The sequence below is a fragment of the Phaseolus vulgaris genome, chromosome 7 (assembly GCF_051622355.1).
Source record: "Phaseolus vulgaris cultivar YP4 chromosome 7, ASM5162235v1, whole genome shotgun sequence".
In the NCBI taxonomy this organism is placed as follows: domain Eukaryota; kingdom Viridiplantae; phylum Streptophyta; class Magnoliopsida; order Fabales; family Fabaceae; genus Phaseolus; species Phaseolus vulgaris.
The window spans coordinates 47,288,108-47,309,944 of NC_143504.1; the positions used below are offsets into that span (position 1 = coordinate 47,288,108).

The 21,837-nt window shown below is 29.8% G+C and overlaps 3 protein-coding genes across 6 annotated transcripts; 1 reads left to right on the forward strand and 2 right to left on the reverse strand.

Moving 5' to 3' along the window:
* Positions 1-100: 100 nt before the first annotated feature.
* Positions 101-3,883, forward strand: LOC137829586 (PWWP domain-containing protein 5). Its single transcript, XM_068636422.2, has 2 exons — positions 101-290; positions 376-3,883. Exon 2 carries the CDS (start codon positions 385-387, stop codon positions 3,436-3,438), a length of 3,054 nt encoding a protein of 1,017 aa, XP_068492523.2. The 5' UTR covers positions 101-290; positions 376-384; the 3' UTR covers positions 3,439-3,883.
* Positions 3,884-5,273: 1,390 nt separating this feature from the next.
* LOC137829587 (small ribosomal subunit protein uS12) lies at positions 5,274-6,819 on the reverse strand. Its single transcript, XM_068636423.2, has 4 exons — positions 6,746-6,819; positions 5,943-6,098; positions 5,730-5,856; positions 5,274-5,607 (listed from the first exon to the last, which is right to left on the reverse strand). Exons 1-4 carry the CDS (start codon positions 6,748-6,750, stop codon positions 5,467-5,469), a joined length of 429 nt encoding a protein of 142 aa, XP_068492524.2. The 5' UTR covers positions 6,751-6,819; the 3' UTR covers positions 5,274-5,466.
* A 2,732-nt stretch (positions 6,820-9,551) lies between these two features.
* Positions 9,552-14,542, reverse strand: RIP2 (ROP interactive partner 3). Of its 4 annotated transcripts, none has more exons than XM_068636424.2 (5): positions 14,214-14,542; positions 12,802-12,904; positions 12,102-12,282; positions 9,999-11,691; positions 9,552-9,887 (listed from the first exon to the last, which is right to left on the reverse strand). In XM_068636424.2, exons 2-4 carry the CDS (start codon positions 12,819-12,821, stop codon positions 10,012-10,014), a joined length of 1,881 nt encoding a protein of 626 aa, XP_068492525.1. In that variant the 5' UTR covers positions 12,822-12,904; positions 14,214-14,542; the 3' UTR covers positions 9,552-9,887; positions 9,999-10,011. The 4 variants fall into 4 exon arrangements, with proteins under 4 accessions (XP_068492525.1, XP_068492527.1, XP_068492526.1 ...); XM_068636426.2 differs by having other exon boundaries at positions 9,999-11,688; positions 14,214-14,529; XM_068636425.2 differs by having other exon boundaries at positions 13,778-14,281.
* Between the last annotated feature and the right edge of the window lie 7,295 nt (positions 14,543-21,837).

Below are 21,837 nucleotides of genomic sequence, written 5' to 3' on the forward strand. Positions count from 1 at the left end.
ATTAATTAGTAACAATAAGATCAAGTTTTAAATATAATATCAGAATAATTTTGTCTATAATTAGTAACAAGAAGAGATGAACCGGTGAGGTCAAGAACTGCATTTTTGAGTTGTACTATACAAAAAAACTTTCTCAATGCTCTAACATTTTCTCTCTCCCTTTCTCTTCAAATCATTCACATTTTTCACTCTCAATTCAAGGACCCTCCCTTTACATTCTCCACACTCTCTATTCTCACAACAAACAACAACTTTCTGCAGAAAAAATAAAAATAAAAAAACAACAAAAGGTTTGAACTCTTTTGTTTATTGTTTAATTCATGTTGTTCTGAATTTACAGTGCAAGTGTTAATGCATGTGTTTTTTATGTTTTAGGTTATAATAATGGCCGATGATACCGGTCAAATTGATTTAAACTCTGAGGCTTGTTTGTATGATCGGGGAAATGATGTTGTGGGGGTGAAGTCATCAGAGTCCAAAGAGGTTAGTGCCCGTGTCTTTTGTTTTAAAACCCTAAGTGATGATCCTGTTAGCGGTGATGATGTTGTGGATCGTGATCAGAAGGATTTTTACTTTGGAGATGATAGAGGAGTTGATGGTTCTGTAGCAGTGCTTTGTAGTATGCACCATCATGAGTGTGATGTTATGATTAATGACAATGGAAAAGAGGGTCTTGGTGAAGAACATAAATTGGTGGGTGTAGGAGTTGGTTTGCAAGGAGTGGAGGGTGTTGTCGGAGGGTGTGAAGAGAAAGAAAAAGGGGTGTCTTGTGGGATGGAGAAGAATGATGATGAGAAAAGTGGGATTAAATGTTCAGATGAAGTTTTGTTTTCTTACGGAAGTTCAGAACGTGTTGGAGGTTTGATTATTGAATGTGATCATGGTTTTCTGAGTGAGTCAGAATGTGAAGATGCTATGGATGTTACTGAAAATGGTTGGCTGGGCACTGAGGCTGCACCAAAAAGCATGGCTCAAGGAGGTGATAATGATGTGAATAAGGTGTGTGAGGAGGCTATGGTTATTACTGAAAATGTTTTGCTTGTAGCTCAAGGAGGTAATAATGATGTCGTTGAGGAGTTTGAGGATGCTATGGATATTACTGAAAAAGGTTTGTTAAGCAACAAGACAGCAGTGAATAATGTGACTGGAAGATTAGTTAATGATGCAGCTGAGGAGTGTGAGAATGCTATGGATCTTACTGAAAATAGTTTACTTGAGGTTGTGATGGATGACGCGATTAAAGGATGTGATAATGATATGGCTGAAGAGGTAGAGAATGCTGCATTGGTTGTGGATGACATTGTTCAAGGATGTGATAATGATATGTCTGATGAGGTAGAGAATGCTGCATTGGTAAATTTAAGCGCAGTTGTGGAGGATGATAGTTTGAGGATTGCTGCTGATAGTTTGGTTGCTAAAGATGGTCTCAAAGATTTGTGCACTGCAGAAGTTGCAACCTATCAATTACAGGACGGCAATCCATGTATGGAAGTTGTGAATGTCAATGCCAAAGAATCTTTGCATGTGAAAAATTTGTTAAGGAATTGCCTTGAGCTAGAACCTGCATGTGAGTTGAAACAGCCAGCCTTTGATGTAGATGCACAAGTAGATGTTATGCAGAATCAAACCATGGTTGTTGATTTTGTTGAAGAACAGGTGTTTAAGAATAATCAAAACGAGTGTCTTGGTGTTAATCTTGTTGTAGATCTTAATACATACAAAAACATGCCGGATGTTGGCATGGACCAGGGATCAGTGTTTTCAGAATTGAATTTGTGCCTATCAGATCTAGTGTGGGGAAAGGTCACTGGCCATCCTTGGTGGCCAGGTCAGATCTTTGATGCCTCAGCTGCGTCAGAGAAGGCAAAGAGGCATCTCAAGAAAGACTGTTACCTGGTAGCATATTTTGGGGATCAAACATTTGCTTGGAATGATGTGTCAATGATTAAACCATTTCAGGCACATTTTTCACAAATGGAGAAGCAGATCAATTTGGAAAATTTCCACCATGCTGTTAATTGTGCTTTAGATGAGGTCTCAAGACGGGTTGAGTTTGGCTTGTGCTGCCCTTGCATACCTGATGATGTGTTTTTCAAGCTTAAAACTCAAGTAATTAGTAATGCTGGAATCAATAATCAATTGAGCAGAAGAAAAGGAGGGGACAGAATTATAAATTCAATGTCTTTAGAACCCATAAAACTTGTCAATTATGTTAAATTATTAGCCCAGTCTCCACTAGTTGTATCTGATAGACTGGATTTTGTAGTTGCACGTGCCCAATTGTTGGCCTTTTATCGCTCAAAGGGTTATTCTCAACTTCCTGAGTTCACAATACTTGGAGGGTTATTCGATAATGATATGGAAACCCTACTCAACAGTGGGAAAGAGCAATGCCATTATCAAACCAATGTTAGCCATTGGCCACAGGAGTACAAGGACATCTCTGGGGATAGCAAGCGCCGTGGTAAGAAACATAAACTTATGTCCGATTTAATGTCTGAGGGGAGCTTATATATTTCAAATGGTGAACACACATCAGAACAGACTAAGTCAGTTCCACGGCGTCGTGGAAGGAAAAGGAAGACGGCTTACACTACTTCAGAAGATTATTTCCTTAATTCCCAAAATAGAAAGGTCAACCAATTACAGCATGCATCTATAAGTGAGATGAGGTCTCAACTTTGCTTGGCTGCCAAGAAACCAACTGGAGAAAGTTTCTCCAGTGACTTAGTACATTTTTTTGCAGAATTTAGAAATTCCATCAGCCTTGAATATTCTGCTTCCATGGAACAAAAAATGTTTTTGGAACAAATGCATGATGATGATACTGGAGCAACATTGCCTTCTGTGACATCTGAGCCTTGCATTGATTCTTATTGGACTGATAGAATAATTGAAAGCATTCCTGAAAAGCAATCATTGACAAAATACCAGAATGAGAGAGCTATTTTTCTGCCTGAGACTCTAACTGAGGCTAATCCTATCTCTTTGAATTTGCCACCATCTGCTGAAATTACCACAGATTTGGGTTTTAACCAGCACGATACTGATAGAATTCCTGGATCAGAATCTTCTCAACCTGCAGCACATTTGGACGAGAGTTCTACAGAGGGCTTCTCCCCCACTGCTCTGACTCTGAAATTTTCCAGCTTGGATTCTGTTCCTTCAACAACAGATCTCAACAATATTTTTGGCCGCTTTGGGCCACTTATTCTATCGAAGACTGAGCTGCTAGAGAAAACTAACCGTGCCAGAGTGGTTTTCCTAAAACGTTCGGATGCAGAAGCTGCTTTTAGTAGTGCTGGAAAATATAGCATATTTGGACCTTCACTTGTTAGTTACCGACTCAAGATTTTACCTCGGAAGCCACAAAAAAGTATAGGAAAGCGAGGCAGAAAAAAAAAAGTAACAAGTTCTGTGAATGGCGCAGCAGTCTGATGCCTTGGGATTGACCATTCCATCCTTAGTTAGGACATCAATCATGGTTGTGTTTTTATGTGAATGTCGATATTTACCTAGTATATTTTGATGGGTTTACCTAGTACATTTTGATGAGTTGAACCAAGGTAATACTTAGATTGACATTTAGAAATATTTGAGAATAGGATAATTTACAAATTAATTAGTATTTTGCTTATGCTTGGAACTGATATAAGTTCCATGGCTTGTTTATGACTTCTGGGAAAGAAATCAGTGGAGAACCAGATACAACTCTTGAAAATGAACTTGTCTTGTCTGGTATTCGAGAAGATTCATTCTCAATTTTCATATTTGAATCAGAGTGCTATAGTTCTGAAAACATTGCCGACGATTGCCACATTTTTTCCAGGCCCTCGAAAGCATTTCAGTTTATTTTAAAGAAATTATTGTTTATTTTTATTAATATTTTATATTTTTAAAATTAACTAATTAATTCTCTAAAATTAATTTCAATACTTAAAGTGTAAGTATTACTAGGAAAGAGGTTTAAGAATGTGTACTTGGTAAAATCCTTAATCAATGTCTGCTGTTTTAATCTAAGATCGACTCCATTCCATGCTTGTAATCTCTTGATCACAAAGAGTAAAGAAATGAATGCGGAAAAACTACTCTACTATGGTGGTTATATTTATATTTAGTAAAATTATTAATTTTAATTCATAATATCATAAGATTTTAATCTTATTTAAAAAATGTCCATTGGATAAGTGAATTAACAGGTTTGAATGATTATGCTCATATAGTATAAGAATATTCATCTAACAGTAATTATATCTATATATAAACGGATTTTTCACTATAATCGTTTTTTTTTTATGTATACAAATTTATTTTAATTTTATTTTTATTTAATATATCTCATTTAATTAGTATAATAAAATATTTTATCATTTTATATAAATTATTTAAAAAATATAACTATTTTTTTATTTAATATTAAAATACATATTATATGAATGTTAAATTTCAATCAAACGTTTAATAAAAGAAAAATGTGGATCCACACGTCTTATAATAGCTACTAGTCTAGTAAATACATATATTCTTTTTAAAAAGCATTATGAATATTTCATATTATCAAACCGTATAAAGATATGTTTAGTGGAGAAGATACAATATGTTTCAGAACACATTTTTCTATATGTTTACAATAAAAATAGATACCTTTATTATCCTGTTAGTTGTTACAAAACAATAAAATTGAATAACAGTTTTTTTTACCTTCATTACAATAACCTACAACTTTCCACTACTACTACTACTACCTTTATTACTGTTACTAATAAAATTATATACAATATAAAAATCTTTTCACAAATTATTACTTCAACTATAATAAATTTTTTACAACATTCTTAAAATTTTACAAATTCTATTCTAATACTAAAATCCACCAATAATTGCAACATTTTATTTATACTTAACTTTTTAAACCAAAAAAATACATAATTTATTGCATTAAATTGAAGAACCGTAATTTAGTCCTAAAAAACCTCCTGGAAACCCCAACCCACTAAAAACCCATAACCCACCTTTTAATACGTGCTGAAAGTCCTAGTAAAAAATTCTTCTAATTCAATTAATGTGAAATGAATATCGAGATGAGATAAAAATTCAAAATCAATTCAATTTATTCACTGGCTTCTCTGCGTGTCTTTCGAACATAAATATTCATTTCAAACTAGTAGAGGTTAACGGTTATAAAGATTAAAACTTGTTTAAAATAACAGAAACTCACATTCCTACGGATTTTTTTCAACCAATGAAAAAGTATCAAGACTACTCAATAAAAAGATCTCAAAAATCCCAAAACTTATATCCAAAAAATATGATAACAGCCAGTTTTTAAATGAAATCGCAGCTCTCCCAATGGCCTTCGATTTAATGTAGAAATATGGAGAGAAAGTGAACTGCGATAGTTGATAGGAAGTCCATGGAATACACCAAAGCAATGGCAAAACGGAATAAGGAAGAGAATCCAAAAATTTAAGACCTTGGCTTCTCCTTCTTCTCCTTGAAAAGAGCCAAAAGAGAGACACCAGAGACCTTCACAACCTTAAACCTGACACCAGGAATATCACCCACAGCATGGCCCTTTCGTCCAAATCCAGCAATCAAAACTTCGTCCTACAACCACGTGCCACAATCCGAGTTACAAATGGATAAACAACAAATTATTAAATAGAATCAATAATTCATGTACGGTGATAAAATAACAAAAACAACAAGTAATGATGACAAGCCCTTACATTCTCTTCAATGTAGTTCAAGCATCCATCATTTGGGACAAAAGCAGCAATCTTCTTCCCATTTTTTATGAGTTGAACCCTGGCACACTTTCGAATAGCGGAGTTGGGCTGTTTAGCCTCAATACCTCTGCATATAACAAAAAACATTTTCATCTCAATATAATATGCTCTTTATTAAACCAAGATATGCAAATCAAGTTAATTGAATCTTACATCTTTTCGAGAACAATTCCCTTTGCGTGGGAAGAACCAGCAAAGGGTTTCTTCCATTCATTCCCAAGATGGGATTTCTTGTATGACTTATCAGCCCACCTTTGCCTCCTGCGATGGGACTTGAGCTTGCGAGCAGCTCCCATTCCACGTGTCTTCCTGTAAGCCAGGAACAAAACCTTCTAAGTCAATAGATTCTATGGCCTTCGTTGAAAAACCAATTTCTGAACAAAATCTATCGAAAAACATTATATGGTCTTTGTTGAACAACCAATTTCTGAACAAACTCTACAATTTCTAAAAGCACATGTAACTTAAAAATATATATTTTAATTATTGGCCGCATTTATTTAAATTGTGACAAATATTCAAACCCCCATCCTCCAAAAAATCGGAACTAAGCTCACTAATCGCACTACCAAGAACATAAATTGTGAATACACTTAATACTTTAAATTAAAATAACAATTACAAATAATAAACACACAGTGACCACAAGGTCGACCAAATAAAACTATACAAAACCCAGTGAAGAACCAAATTACATTGCTGAAAGCGGGGAAATCAATTAAACCCTAGACTTATAAATATACAAAACCACATTAATATATATATATACACACATATACACCTTTTGCACGGGAAGCAGCCATAGGAAGATTAGGTTTGAAACGGATTCAGTGGAAGCATATAAGAATTCACAACTCAAGTACATTATGTATGTTCAATTTCAGGTTGTAAGCAAACAAAACAGAAAATAAAAACATAAATCATATTGAGAGAGTGATGGAGGAATATTAGGTTACCCCATGGCTTCGTTCTTCGGTGCACAGCTTCGGAGGTTATGGAGGATGAGAAGCAACCACAGCAAAAAAACCCTAATCGAAAACTGAAGTTGTGGGATTATATAGTGGACAAAATGAAGTTCACTATTGGGTTTGTTCCGATCCATTGGTCCTGTGTAACAATAATTTACAAGCCCATTGGGTTTAAGGCCACTAAAAAAAGAAGTGCTTATTCTCCACCCTATATTTTAAACCTGCACCCCCTATGAGGGAGTGAAAAGACACAAATATTCCTGAAAAATGTATAACGGATTACACACTGGTAACTATTTTTGAATCTGAAAAATATCTTTCATAATTTATAATTCATACTGTATTAATTCATTTTTTTATTACACATTCTTAGTAAGAATTTTAATATTTGAAATGTATCCTTTTATTAAAGTAATATACTTTTGGACAATAATACATTTTTAGAATACATTTTTTTATTTTATATTTTAGAATATACAATTTGAAATACAAAAATTTGTAATCCAAATACACAATTTCAAATACAAATAAAAAATATATTTTGATAAAAGTATATATTCTAAAATGTACGCTCCAAAATACCTATTATACATTCTAAAATATAAAATATTTATTCTTGATTATATAATTCAAAATACATAATAAAAAAATAGTTAAGTAAAATTGAAATTTGAATTTATACTGCAGCTTAAATTAATGGGTTTAGAATGCGAGCACTAAAAAAATGGAAGTCCAGTATGTCTCACCAGTGGGAATTTACAAAACTGTAATTCTTATTTATTTACGCTTTTTTTTATCGATGAAAGCTAGTTTATTAATACATTGATTAATATATTTTTGTAAAAATATAAAAATATGATTGTATTTTATTGATCCTTTGTAGAATTAAAAAGAATATAAGAAAGGTAAATTTAATCTACCAGTAATTGACACCAAAACTTCACATCTATATAGTATAATTAGAGCAACATACTAAAGAAACTTTAAAATGATAATCTTCATCTTAATTTTATCCACCGTATAAAAAAAGCATTATTATACTATTTAATCATTTAAAGGTAAGTAATATATATATATATATATATATATATATATAACAAATTTTATAATCATTTCGATATTACTTTTCAATAAAATTATTTTACTCTTCATTTATATTTATATGCAAAGGAATTCAGTTTTTATTACTGTTTTGGTCTCATTTTTAAATAATATTATTTTATCTTTTATTAAAAATAATTTATAACCGAATAAAAATATTTTACCCTCTTCATCAGAATCTCTAAGGTTAACTTTGATCTAAAAAAATAATAAATTCTCCAAAATTTTAAAGAGAAAATTTAGTTTTTATGAAATAAAATTTGAATAAAATATGCATACTTGATTTCAGTTAAATCACATCTACTCGGGACCTTACATTTTATATGTAATAAATTATTGACTTTTTTGTTTTGTCATTTTTTTTTAATCTCTCCATGTCTAATAACTATTTTACTTTTTTTAATTTCAAAAGGAATTTAAATCATATTTTGAACAATGAAACAAAGTGTTTTGAATAATACTTAAAAGAAAAAAACTGTTTAGGAAAGGTTAAATTCTCAAGGAAAAAAATTAAATTGAATAAAATTTTAAGAATTAAAATTATATTTAACCTATGTTTAATTAAACTTGTTAGTTAATCATTAAAAATATTTAAAAAAATAATGTATCATTAGAATAAATACTCAATTAGTATTTTTATAAACAAAATAATGCAAATATTATTTTTTATGGATAATTTAACATTTATGTGTGTAGAGTTGTAATTTTTTTATTTCATAATATATTTTAATATATATGTATATATCAAAAATTTATATTTTTAGATAATAAATTTTTTAATATGAAATATTAAATGGGTTATGGATTATATTTAATAAATATTATAATTAACTTTTAGATACGTATTATGCCATATCATATTTGTTATGTTTAATAAATATTATAATTAATTAGTATAATATTATAATTAACTAGCAGAGACATATGATCAATATATGCATCTGTGTTTATTCTTTTATAATAATAAAAACTAAAAATATAATCAAATAATTAATTATTACAATAAAATTAATTAAATATATGAAAATTTTATATTAAAATAGAAAAATAACAATAAAAATAATTTTCATTAATTTTACAATGTTATAATTATATAATAAGAACATTTTCTGATTTTTATCAAAATAAAAAGTAATATTATAATAAAATATGTATATAAATAATTTTAAAGTAAGTAAAAAAACAGTTTTAAATTTCATTTTTAACTGGTGTAGATATATCATAGACTTCTGTTGTCTTTCTATAAATATTAAGTATTTGCTTTATTAAATACATTATACTTTCAAATAAATTTAATATACATTTAATAATTAATATTAAATTTATACTTTCAAAATCAAGATTGAATACTTATTTGTAGTAATTATAAGTTATTCTTGATTCTATAAATTTCCTTTGTGTCTTACCTTCCCTCACAAACAAAACAATTTGAAGAAATGTGACAAAGAGAATCAGCCATACATGAAGTTTTCCTGTTTTCTGTTGGAGCTTAATTTTTCAGCTATTTTCTTTCTCCTTGTCAGATTAATTCATTTAACTTAAATATATTTTTATACATCCAAAATAACAAAGGTATGATTTTAGATTTTTCTTTTATAATGTTTTTATTTGTTATTATGTAAAACTTGAGATAATTGATAGAAACAATTATCCCCATAATAACAAAAGGGCATATATGAATGAATCAACAATATTGAAATGACAACAGTATGAGATAACAAGATTGAAACAACTTTCACCCTCTAGTTGTGTTTGTTACACTAATACTTGCTAGGATCTAGGAATGTGATAACATGAAAATTGGTAGAAAGAACAAGTACATGTAAGACCTGGTCTATTATAAACACTCACTGCACAATTACAAAGCCGTAGCAAGCAGCAAGTAACTGGAACCACTAAATATCAGCATTTTAATAGCAACTTCAACAAAATATTACTCCAACTTCTTAATCTCAAAATAGTGTTACACGATCTTCTTAAGAAAAATGTCCACCCAGGATTGCTTAATGGTGAACACACCACCTGATACCTGACATTAACCAAAAGTAAACAAACACAATAAAGAAATAGAAGTTAAACCATTTGATCAATAAGCTAACCAGTTTGGGATGAGCTTAAAACAAAAAAAGTTGTAACATACCAGCATATATATATTAATGATTCTTCTTCCACAACACTCCAATCTTCTTCAGCATGTTGGTATTTTTCTTCTTGGGTGAATCATCATCTGTGTCTTCTGAAAAAGGAGAACTCATCTTGGCACCAATAGAATTGTAGTTACTGTCAAGTGAACCGGTTCTCTCCACAAACTTTCCATTGTTCCCAGCAGAAATCATAGCAGCAGCTGCTTCAGCCGCTTTTCTCCACTGGTCTGACTGCACTTTCAACCTCCTTAATTCAGCCTCTAACTCGGAATTTGCAGCCTGTGTGGCGTCTAACTGCTCAGTTACCTGTGTTACTCTTTTGTTACTCTTATCAGCTTCTTCGGTTATGTAGCCAAGTTTCATCAAAGCCTCACGCTCTGCAGCCCTTGCCGCTTCAGCAGAAGCAACAGCCTCTTCAGGGATTTTATTCTTCTCCAATTCCACCCTCTTTATTTCCATTTTCAATGCATTGTTTTCCTCAGTCACATTTTGCAGTTCAGTCTCTCTCTCCAATAATCTTTCCTTCAACTTAGTCACATCAGCATCCAATTTTTTGAGCTCCACTGCATGTTCAGACTCTGCTTCACTAGGCTGGCTTTCCTTAATCCTTGACATGAGCATCTTATTATTCTCAGATAAACCCTGCAACTGAGATTCCTTGTCCATCAGCCTTTCCCTTAACTCTTCAATATCAGCTTTAGCTTTGTTCAATTCTTCATTCAATGCAACCTGTCTCTGAGATGATTCTGATTTCACATGCTCCAGTTGTTCAAAAGCACTTCTAATCTGCAAGGTGCTCCGAATATACTCTTCTTGGTACCTTACCTCAGAAACATCTAGGGCAGATTTTAACTGTGCTGTTTCAGATTTGGCAGAAAGAAGTTCAGATTTGAGCTGGCTTATATCCTCATTTTCTACATTTTTTGGTGCAAGTTCATGTTCATGTTCTACTTCATTGACTGGACCTGACATATTTTCGCTAGCATGAGCAACCAAATCACTCTGAAGTTTGCTGACAAGTGCCTCCAATGATTTCACTTGCGCTCTTGATTGCTCCAACTCTAAAGCTAAGGATTTATATGCTTCTAATGCTTTAACACCTTCTAACTGGACTGTTTCCACAGTTTTGTTTGCTGATTCCAATTGCATTTGAGTTTTCGCAACTACTTCCAAAGCCCGGGATTCAGATTCCTTGCAATCATTTAACTCATTTTTCAGCTTTTCCACTAAAGCCAGTGCTTCATCAAGCTCCATCCTCAAATCCTCAATCTCAGCATTATCTGACTCAGCATTGCTAATATGAACAGCCTCAGATTCACGCACTCTTTCAAGTTGAATTTTCAGTTTTTGGATTTCATTCATGGCAGACACCAGAGCAGTTGAATCCATTGAGTGCTGCTTCTGGACAGCCTCTAGTTCAGATTGCCATGCTCGATCTCGGTCTTGAGAAATCTTGCGAAGTTCTTGAAGCCTTTCCTCTTCAGAAGCAGATAGCTCCAGAAGCTGTTGCTGGGATTCCTCAAGCTCTTTTGACATGGCTAGAAGCTGCTTCTTTGCTTCTTCAGTCTCCTGCTGAGCCCTCTTCTTCCATGACTCAGAGGAGTTGAGTTGGTCCTTAGTTTTCCTTAGATCTTCTTCAAGTAGAGCAAGTTGAGACTCCAATTCTTGAACCCTACTTGGTCTCTTCTTCTAGAGCCAGATGATAAATGACAAGGCAATAGAACAAATAACAAAATTTAAAACATTACCAATAATTTCAGTCTTTTGGATTTTATACAGATAGATATGGACAAGAGATTATTATCAAAGGACTTTAGACTTCTGTAAATGGACAAAACTTAGTCCTCAAGTATTTCTTACACCATTATTCAATCAAAACTAGAATTTCAGTTAGATAATCTCAATAATAAAAGATTGCATTAAAAATAAATATAAATTACTAAGAAAAAACTTCAATTCTGATTGTAGATTGGTATCAAAAGTACTTGTGAAACTTTATCTAAATTTTGCCCTTTGTAAAATACCTAAAATGGTAACTACAGGGGAGGATGAGTTTACTCAGTTTTTTAGGCTTCTAGCCATGGAATAATTTACAATACCTCGGATATTGGACTTCTTGGTGACTTTCGCTCTGTGACCTTTGGACTTTTGTTTTTTGGTGTCTTACTCCCTGGTTTTGGTGATGACGAGACTGAGTCAGTGTCAGAGCTTGGTGTCTTCAATTTGCGAGCAGTCTGAGGAGATGCAGGACATTTCCTAGGCACTTCTGAAGTACCAGCTCTGCTCACAGACAGTCACAAGGCAATAAAAACGCATGCAGAATGCAGATAGAAAAGCAATCATGACAAAACACAGAAAGTTGATCAAGAAGTTTATTTCCAACAGTGCCCTTTCAAACATTTAGAATAAAATTGAACCTAAACATGAAGTGTATTATGTTTTTTTAGAAGGGTATTTAGTTTCCATAATATGCAGAGGACACAAAATAATATAAAAATTCCTATTAATTACTAGTTATCCCTATTATATTTAGCTATTATAGAACAGACCTACCGCAATGTGAATTCATTTGGAGTTCTTAAAACAGCTCCAATTAAATGTGTATGCCCCAGTTTAGTTCATCACTGTTCTTTGGAAAGCACGAGCTCTAAATAGTATATTCAAATTTGAAAAATAACAGGTAGTACTGTTCTCTCATTTAGATCCCTCTATCCCAGAAATAACAAGACCGCAGAATTCGGAAACAGAGATAAAAAAACAATTAAATGCTGCAAAAGTGTCAAAATAAGACAACCTTACCTTGATTTTGGTGTCTGCATAATCTAAGATTAGGTGTGATTTGAAGTTAAACTAAAGAACCTCTCCTTCAAAGCCCCTGACCCACACTTCCTGTAATAGGAATCTGATAGAGAAACAAAGACAATAAGGAATTTGATTTATAACTGAGAGAAGAGGCAATGGTTTATGGTTTGCACTTCGCACTTTACATTAGATGACCACCTGGGATCAGCATTCAACAAAAAACCCAACAAACAAACAAACCGCACATAATCCCTTCAAAGAAACTCCAAGTAAACTAACTCCACTACCACCTACCAACTTCAAAACAAAACAAATATATAAACAAATTTAAAACAAATAAAACATTGCACCAAAACAATTAGAAAATTATAACTAACAAGCCCATCTCCCAACTTTTCCGAATTTGTTTTAGACCTTTCCTCTCTTTTACTCCACAGTTCCACGTTACACTTGAGCCCCCATTGACCAGCAACAAACCACAATGTTAACCCCTTTAAGCATCCTATAAAATGCACTAAAACTAAAATGCAACCCATTTTTTTCCAAACCCATCATGTCTTCAACAGAACAATAATAACTAGCAATGATTGGGTAGGCTAGCAGACAGCTATAATTTCTCAGCTCTTTCATGTTTCAAGAGCAAAAAAATATTCTGTTTTCTAACATGGAAACCGGCCCAGACTTGTCAAAATTAAACACATGTCTCCTGAAAATAGAAGCAGATTTTATTCCCCATTTTTCAATCTGTGCGGTACGATAAACCCCAGAATGAAAAATGGAGGAAAGACACAGACTTTCCGCACTCCCCCAACACAAAAGAGAGACAAAACCCAGATCTATGTGCAACTTAAGACCAAATCACAGCTGATCCGAAAAGAATAGAAAAACAAAATATCCTAACTGAAATGAAAAAAACAAAAATCGTTTTAAAATCAAACTGAGTCATTGCAAAGAGAAAGCGCGAACAGCTTACCAAGGTTGTTGAACGTAGAACAAACCACCAGAAGACAGTATAAAAAAACACAAAACTCTTAGCTTGAACCAATACCGGAAAACCAGAGAGTAGTATCATGGTTTTCCATAAGAAGCATGTGCACACAAGTCCCCATTTTCCTTCTTCCAAACACACACTAACACTAGGCAGAAAACGATGGCTCGTCCTTTTTGAGAAAAATGGGAAGAAACATCACGGGAGGAGAAAGAAAACAAAAGCTAAACAATCCAAAAAACCAGAAAGCCAAAATGTACTAACACCCTCCCCCCACAGAAACTCGAGTCATAACACTGTTACTGCCATCACAAACAACACCCCAGATAAAAAAAAAAAAAAACTTTTTTTTTAATGGGAGGGAAGAGTTGAAGAGCACACTCAACACACAGCACAAAGAGAGGTGTGAAAGTGCCGTTACCAAGTGGTGCGTGTAACTGGGAAAACTCTGAAATAAGCCTTCGTTCACTCTCTCTCCTCTTGTGCTTCACCTTATTCTGCTTCTTCTTTGTTTTGTTATCTCCTCTTTTTTGGTGTTAGGAGGTGGAGGGAGTAGCAGGGAACAGCAAAATACGTTTGAAACCGAGGCGCCAATGAGGTTATGTCATACGCTCCAAGGTGTGCACGCGACGTCCACGCTCGTGTTTGCGTGGGTCCCACATGGGTCCGAAGTTCATTGTGGTGGGAAGTGTCGGAGTAGGTTAGTGTGGAGATAGGAAACTCCAAAGTTTCGATCTGGATCATTGTCTTGTTACGCATCACCATAAATACTACTATTAAATAACATCATTCTCTTCCCTTCACTCTTCTTCTGTCAGTGTAAGGGGTAAAAGGGTCACTCTCACACTTCATACATTAAATCATTATGAATTTTCTCACAACTTTTACAACTAGGTTTTTTTAATTCAATTCTTCTATATATATATATATATATATAGTTAGATTTTTCATATGATTATCCTTTAAAAGATATTCCTTTGAATTGATGGTAAAATTATTAGGGGATGAAACTTTTAAGAGCCTTCTGAAAGAATGTTGGAATTACGTGTAGAAATAAGAATATCCTTATTATCTATAAAATAGGAAAAAAAAATATGAGATAGGAGTATAAAGGATATTAATCCATTTTTCAATAATAAAAATCAACAAAGGAGGTCATGTTATTTCAATAAACCCACAAAATAGAAATACCCAAGGAAATAATCTCCAATTTTATTTAGTCAACTATAATTAATTAATTAGTGTTGACAAACAGAAATGAGATTTTTGAGAAATCATTTATTAACACAAGTGTCATTTTTTCAGTTTTCCTGATTTATGTTTAATAAATTGAAATAATAAAATTTCATATTATTAAAAATTGTATTTAATATATTTATTTAATTTAAAAAATCATATATAAAGTTTTTAAAATATTAACAAATATTTTAATAAGAATGAAGTGGTTATCATGAATGATTATTAATATTTAATTTGATTTGAGTACTGTTTGAAAACATATAAATTGTATTATGCATAACAATAATAATTAATTATTTTAAAATTATGCTAATATAAAATTAATAAAACATATAAAGCATTAAATTTATAATTAATAATTATTAATATATAATTTAAACTCTTTAGTATTATTAAAAATATTATAAAATATAATTATGAATAATAATGGTAATTAATAAATATTTTAAAATTATGCTAACATACAAATATTTAAATTATAAAAGGTTAAAATAAATGTTTCAGGATGTTTATTTAAATTATAATATAGTGAGATGTAAAGTTTGGATGATTTTTAATTTAAATCATATTAAATAATAGTTTTGGTACGAAATTTAAAATATTGTTGAAAATTATTATATAGTGAATTATAAAGTTGAAAATGTTGATTTAAATTATTGTTTAATATTAGTAATTGATCTTAGTAATCTAAATGTATGTTAATTAAAAATTAAATTAAATTACTCATTTTACAATTAGATTTATTAATAATAATGTTAATGATATGTGAATTATGTTATACACTTAACAAGTATTATAATATTAATATTACAGTTGTATAGACATTGTTTAGATATTTCAATAAAAAAAAGGGCATTCTAATATTTTTTTATTATCAAAACATAAACATTAACTTGTACATAGTATCTCATTAGACCGTTTAGATAAATTATCTAAATAAATCGTTTATATTGTCCAAAATCTCAATACATAATACTTGAAAAAAATTATCAATAAAAAATATACATCCTACTATATAAAAAAATAAAATAAAATATATATATATATATACAAAAATCTATGATAACCCAAATCCACTAAGTGTATCAAAAGAATCGTAATTACTTAGTAAGTAGAAACACAAACATATTGTTTATTGTGTATTAGTCGCCAAACAATTTAATTAGCATATATTTTAATAGTAATATTTTAATTTTCTTTTAATATTTTTTAAATTATTTATAATGTAATTTTAAAATATTAAAAGTATTAAATAGATACTTAGATGACTAAGGACATTAAAATGACCGTACTATCATATTTATGTCTGTTAGTAATATCAGAATGTACATTTTGTTAAATATATTTTAAATGTTTAGTTAAAAAACTGTATTTTTTAAATGACTAAATTAGTAATTTAATGCAAAAGAAGTGTTGGAGTTTACGTTATAATTTATTTACATAATATATATATATATATATATATATATATATATATATGCCCAAAATATATCATCCACTCTAGTAAAATTATTAAGTTATAATATGTTATTCAAACGTATACTAATGATGATGAAAAAAATATATAAAACCTAATAAAATATTTTAGAACCTGAAAAGTTGTAACTAACTTTCAATAATTATCAATTTTTAAGATTTAATTTTTTTTTAAACACACACTATTGAAGTTTTATCATCATCTAAAATATTTTATTTCATCTTCGGTAGAAAGTGACTGAAAGCTATACAAAATATCATAAGGAAATTTCTCATTTTTGTTGATTCTACCAATTTAATATAAAAGTAATATGTCTTTTTCTCTAATAATTGTATGGTAGCATTTCCCCAAATTTAACTATCAATAGTTTAGCTATATCCGTTTAAATGATTTTCGTTTGTACACGATTTATCATAAGTATATGTCATACAAATGAAATATCACATCAGATCTAATGTTGTTTCTAACACCCTTTTGGAAATTATATCAGTTCTTCAACATTACATAACTCAATTATGATTATCCACTACACATTATTATTATAAAGTTAAGATTGCATATTTTTAAAAATAGTCTTAATATAAATAATAAATTTATATGAAAATAGAGACCTAACATTTTTAATCATAAGTTTATTATTATTTTTAAATAAAAGCTTTCATGTTAGGCATCACTATGTAATTTTACATCTTAGTTATATCTACATATCAAGTAACAACAATTATTTGTCATCACATAAAAAAAAATATTATTAAAAAAAATATAAAAAAAGACAAAAAATATAGGAGGACTAAACTAAAACTCATATGTTAAAAAAAATTATACATAGATATACTATAAATACTCATAAAGAATTATAAGAATAAACTATATGGTAGCCTATTATATCAATGAAAAGATTTTCTATAAATAAATAATAAATTAACCAACTTATCAGCACACGCATTCCCTTTACGGAAAAATATGAGTAACTCTAATCTTGATTCCCTCAATATTATTTAAACATATTTAATTTATACCATACTTATATAATGTTAAATTAAATAAAATATGAAAAATTAATAATGTTTTTTAGGTCATTATAAACTCATTTATTCCTCATTACAAATAAAATTGAAGTCTAGGCAAAGGCAAAATAGTGTAGCCAACTACAATAAATAAATAAAACACATGAAGCTTTTAAATAATGGTAATATTGACATCTTCACCTCTTTCGTCACTATCACTCCATTCTTTTTTAATTCACAACTAACTCATTAGATCAACATGAAAAAAAAATCACATTAACTCATTTAAAATAAAATAAAATTAACCTTATTAAAAAGTTTAAAAAGAATGAGGCAAAATTAAGAAAAGCTTAATAATACAACATATTAGTATATTAAGCTATAAATAAATAAATTATTAAAAAATAAGTTTTAAATTTAATTTACTTTTTTTATAAAATCGATTTATAAAATTAAATTTTTGCTTCTACCTATATATATTATGTGATGGCATTATATATAATTATATATAGTTGATGTGTAATCTTCAATCTAAATAAATATAAATTAAAAAAAATTGAAACATGGAACTTAAACTCAATTAATAACTCACTCTCTTGATTTTAACTAAGTTCACGTAGGTATTCTAATAATAAAAATTAAAATGATGCTTAATTTATATAAAAATTATTACACAAAGAATTACATGGAATAACTTGGTCTATTTTCTGCATAAAATACTGGTGATGAAAAACATATAGAGATTAGAAAAAGTTACAGACGAAGTATTATATTTTTTGCTTGAAGAGGATATGTCCAAAAATGAAAGGTTAAAAGAAATGATGCAGCATTCATGTGTTTTAAAGCATAAGGCTTGCTTTGATTATAATGGAAGCAACAAGAGAATATTCTATGAACTTGTGATTTGCATAAGCCATTGTGCAAACATTGGACAACGTTCCACACAAATAAGTTGAAAATGAATCTCAATGCTCTCTCTCAAGCACTAGAGTGTTTGATGCTTTTATACTCCAAAAACTAATCTATGAATATTTTACACAACATAATATACACTAAAAAATATTACAGATGATGATTTCTATATAATGTTTTACTTATTTAATTTTATCATTTATTACACTATGCATTTTACCATCCAAAGTTTCTCTAATCCTATTTTATCATCACTTCTTATTTTTTTAATATATTTTACTGATTTTTCTAATATCATAATAACATGTTATAATTTCTAAAGATATATCAAAATAAATTTGTTTAACAAAATTGGTAATAAATTAATATTATTTTGATTTTCAAAACTTTTTTGAGAAAATATTACATCATAAAAAAAACATAATTCATAAAATAATTAAATATATTTTTCGTTCTTATACTATAATATGAAATTGATTTTCGTTTCGGATTCGCACTTTAGACAATCAAAGTACCTATAGTATTGAAATAATTAGAATGTGTCATTCTAATATGGAAAATTATTGTTAACTTTTTTCAAAACATTGTTAGTTTTTTTTTAAATTCGTTGTTATTTTATTGGAGACTCATATCCACTATAACTACTTTCAATAGGTTAATGAAGCGAAACCTAAAATTGAATCAATTATATATTAAAAAACTTATTTCAATTATTTTTCTACTACAAACATGTGAATAATATAAAATTTAGACAAAAACAAAAGATAATTTTATGTTATAATACAAAGACGAAAAACATATTTAATCCTTAACAAAATATGTAAAAATATATTGTGTTTATAAAATTACTTTTCCATATTGCAATTAAAATGAATTTGTTTAACTTATTGGACGTAACTCACCTTATAAAAAGATTGGACTCAGTAACGAAAAAAATTAACTTTATAAAAAGTAATTTCTAAAATAACTCTTCTGAAAATGAAAATATAAAATTAAAAAAAATATTCTGAAAAAACATATCCATAATAAATCATTATGTTTTGGAAATAAAATTTCAAAACAGAGTTTGAAAATAAAAAAACTCATTTTAAAAAAACAACTTTTGAATGAAAAAAAAAACGCTTTAATTTAAAAAAAAACAGAATTTGAAAATATATTCCAAAAAATGTTATGAAAATCTAAATCCAAAAAATATTCCGAAAAGAGAGTTTTAAAATATATTTTTATTCGCACTTTTTTTATTTAATGAAAATTCAGGTGGTACTCAAGGATGACGGTGACACAACCTACAAGTGTAGAATGTTGGTGTGGTCTTCTGATGCAAGAAGGTGGTGGTGGAGAAACATTCAAATAATTGTTAAATAAAAATTATTTTTACAAATAAAAATAATTAATTATTATATTAATTAAATTAAATACTATTTTAAATTTTAAAAAACTTATTGATATTTAAAGTAATTTTTATTATTAATAAAATTTATAAATTAGATATTTAAATAGTTATCAATATTTTAACTTAATTATCAACTATTTTAGATTATAAAATTAATAATTATTTAAATATTAGATTATAAACTATTTATTAATAATAAAAATTATTTTAAATATTAATAATTTTTTAATTTATAAAATAATATTTAATTTACTTAATATAATAACTAATTATTTTTATTTTTAAAAGTGATCCATTTAATTCTAATGTTTTACTCTTGTGTTAGGTTTACTATGTATATGGGTGTGCTTTCTTTTTGTTGTTGCATATGGGGAATGTGGTGGTAGGTTAGGCCAGATGGTGGGTTGGAAATGTGGTCTCAGCCATATGTGGGCAATTGCTTGCTCTACCCTGGCAAACTTTCTAAAATCTTATTGTACCATTATCTTTTTTTATTTTGAAAAACTGTGTAGGGTGAGGTGCAGAGAAACTTGGTTTTGTTTTGGTGATGGTTTGAGCTGCAGAGAGGAGGTGTTTTTAGTGTGGTTGTGGAGGGACGTTTTCAGGCTAAGGTTCGGTTAACAATGTTGTGAGGTAAGAACCCATTTAAACTGGTTTTTCGCATTTCGTTCGAGCTAAGGTGGTCTTGAATATCATTATCCGGAAGCCTGGTTATTACCTTACTGATGTCGGTGTCTAGAATTCATTATTAGTCACTCCGAATGTAAAAATCCGTAAGTATTTAACATTTGCAGTTGAAGCTTCCGGACACCCATGTCCATAATGTAAAAGTAGCTTACGGATATCATTATCCGGAATAGGGTTATGCATTTTGGATGTATGTATCCAGAATGATGATGTATGTGTTCTGAATTTGGGGATGTGGACATTAGTATCCAAAACTTATTCATAAGCAAACCCTTTTGGATGAAGCCATCCGCAGCACATAAATACCTTATGCACAAGCATATCCAGAAGTCAAAAATGACTTCCGCCTAAAACTATCCACAATGCACACGCATGTTAAAACTGACCTTGTCTTCTTCGGTGCCTTCGTTCATTGTTGTCGTCGAACTCCCTCACAGATGATGTCTTACTTAGCACAACAATGGACAACCTTCGCACTCCTGATTCGTCTTCGTTCAAAGGGTCATTCAAGTCAAGCCTCTACTATCGTAGAGGAGAAATGCCAACAAAACCAAGGTGGCACTGACGAATGCTACGTTGGGTGCGAGAATAAAGGCTGTTGGGTGCGAGAACGAAATTGTTGGGTGAATTCACTTAACTAATTTTTTTTTTGTTAAGGATATTTCAGTACTTTTACATATACACCTAATCAAAATCTAGTTAGTTTGTCGACCCAATAAAAAATACAAGTTGAGCTGGATATTTCAAACTCGCTAGCCCATACTTATTAATTTTTCATAAATTGCACTCTTTGCCGGCTAAATTGCACCACCTCATTAAGTTTTTTTTTTTTAATTATTCATTGTTACGTCTAAATGTTTGTATGTTCAATATAATTTAATATTGTTATTGACTATTCCATCAATACCATACTGGTATATCTTTTATTGATTGTTGAAAATTGACGCATTGAAATATTGATCAGTTTATAGGTGAGTTTAATGATTGAGTTACAATGTTATAAACTATGAACGATTTGTATTTTTTTATATTTGTATACTTACAAGTACAAGTTAGATTTTATTTTCCTGTTCTACTTCAATCTTCATAACATGCTTTATTATTCACTTGTAATAAATAAGAAATCCTTAATCTATAAGTTTTTTCTTTTATATAATAATATTTTACTCACAATAAATTCATGTTTTTTATGGGAATTATTCTATTGAAAATGTGGTTTGTGTTTGTTAGTACGTTGCATCTGACCCGAGTTTCCTAATTCTGATTAGTAAATAATTGTTCTCACTTTGCTTAAACGTTACTTCGTGTGCTCCTTTTCGTGGCTTTTTAT

Coding starts and splice junctions, on each gene's coding strand:
- LOC137829586 (XM_068636422.2), top strand. CDS start 385: ATGGCCGATGATACCGGTCAAATTGATTTAAACTCTGAGGCTTGTTTG.
- RIP2 (XM_068636424.2), bottom strand. CDS start 12,821: ATGCAGACACCAAAATCAAG. Junction 12,283..12,801: donor ATGCAGACACCAAAATCAAG/GTAAGGTTGTCT, acceptor GTCTGTGAGCAG/AGCTGGTACTTCAGAAGTGC. Junction 11,692..12,101: donor CAAGAAGTCCAATATCCGAG/GTATTGTAAATT, acceptor ATCTGGCTCTAG/AAGAAGAGACCAAGTAGGGT.
- LOC137829587 (XM_068636423.2), bottom strand. Junction 5,857..5,942: donor GGAATTGTTCTCGAAAAGAT/GTAAGATTCAAT, acceptor TGTTATATGCAG/AGGTATTGAGGCTAAACAGC. Junction 5,608..5,729: donor TGAACTACATTGAAGAGAAT/GTAAGGGCTTGT, acceptor ACGTGGTTGTAG/GACGAAGTTTTGATTGCTGG.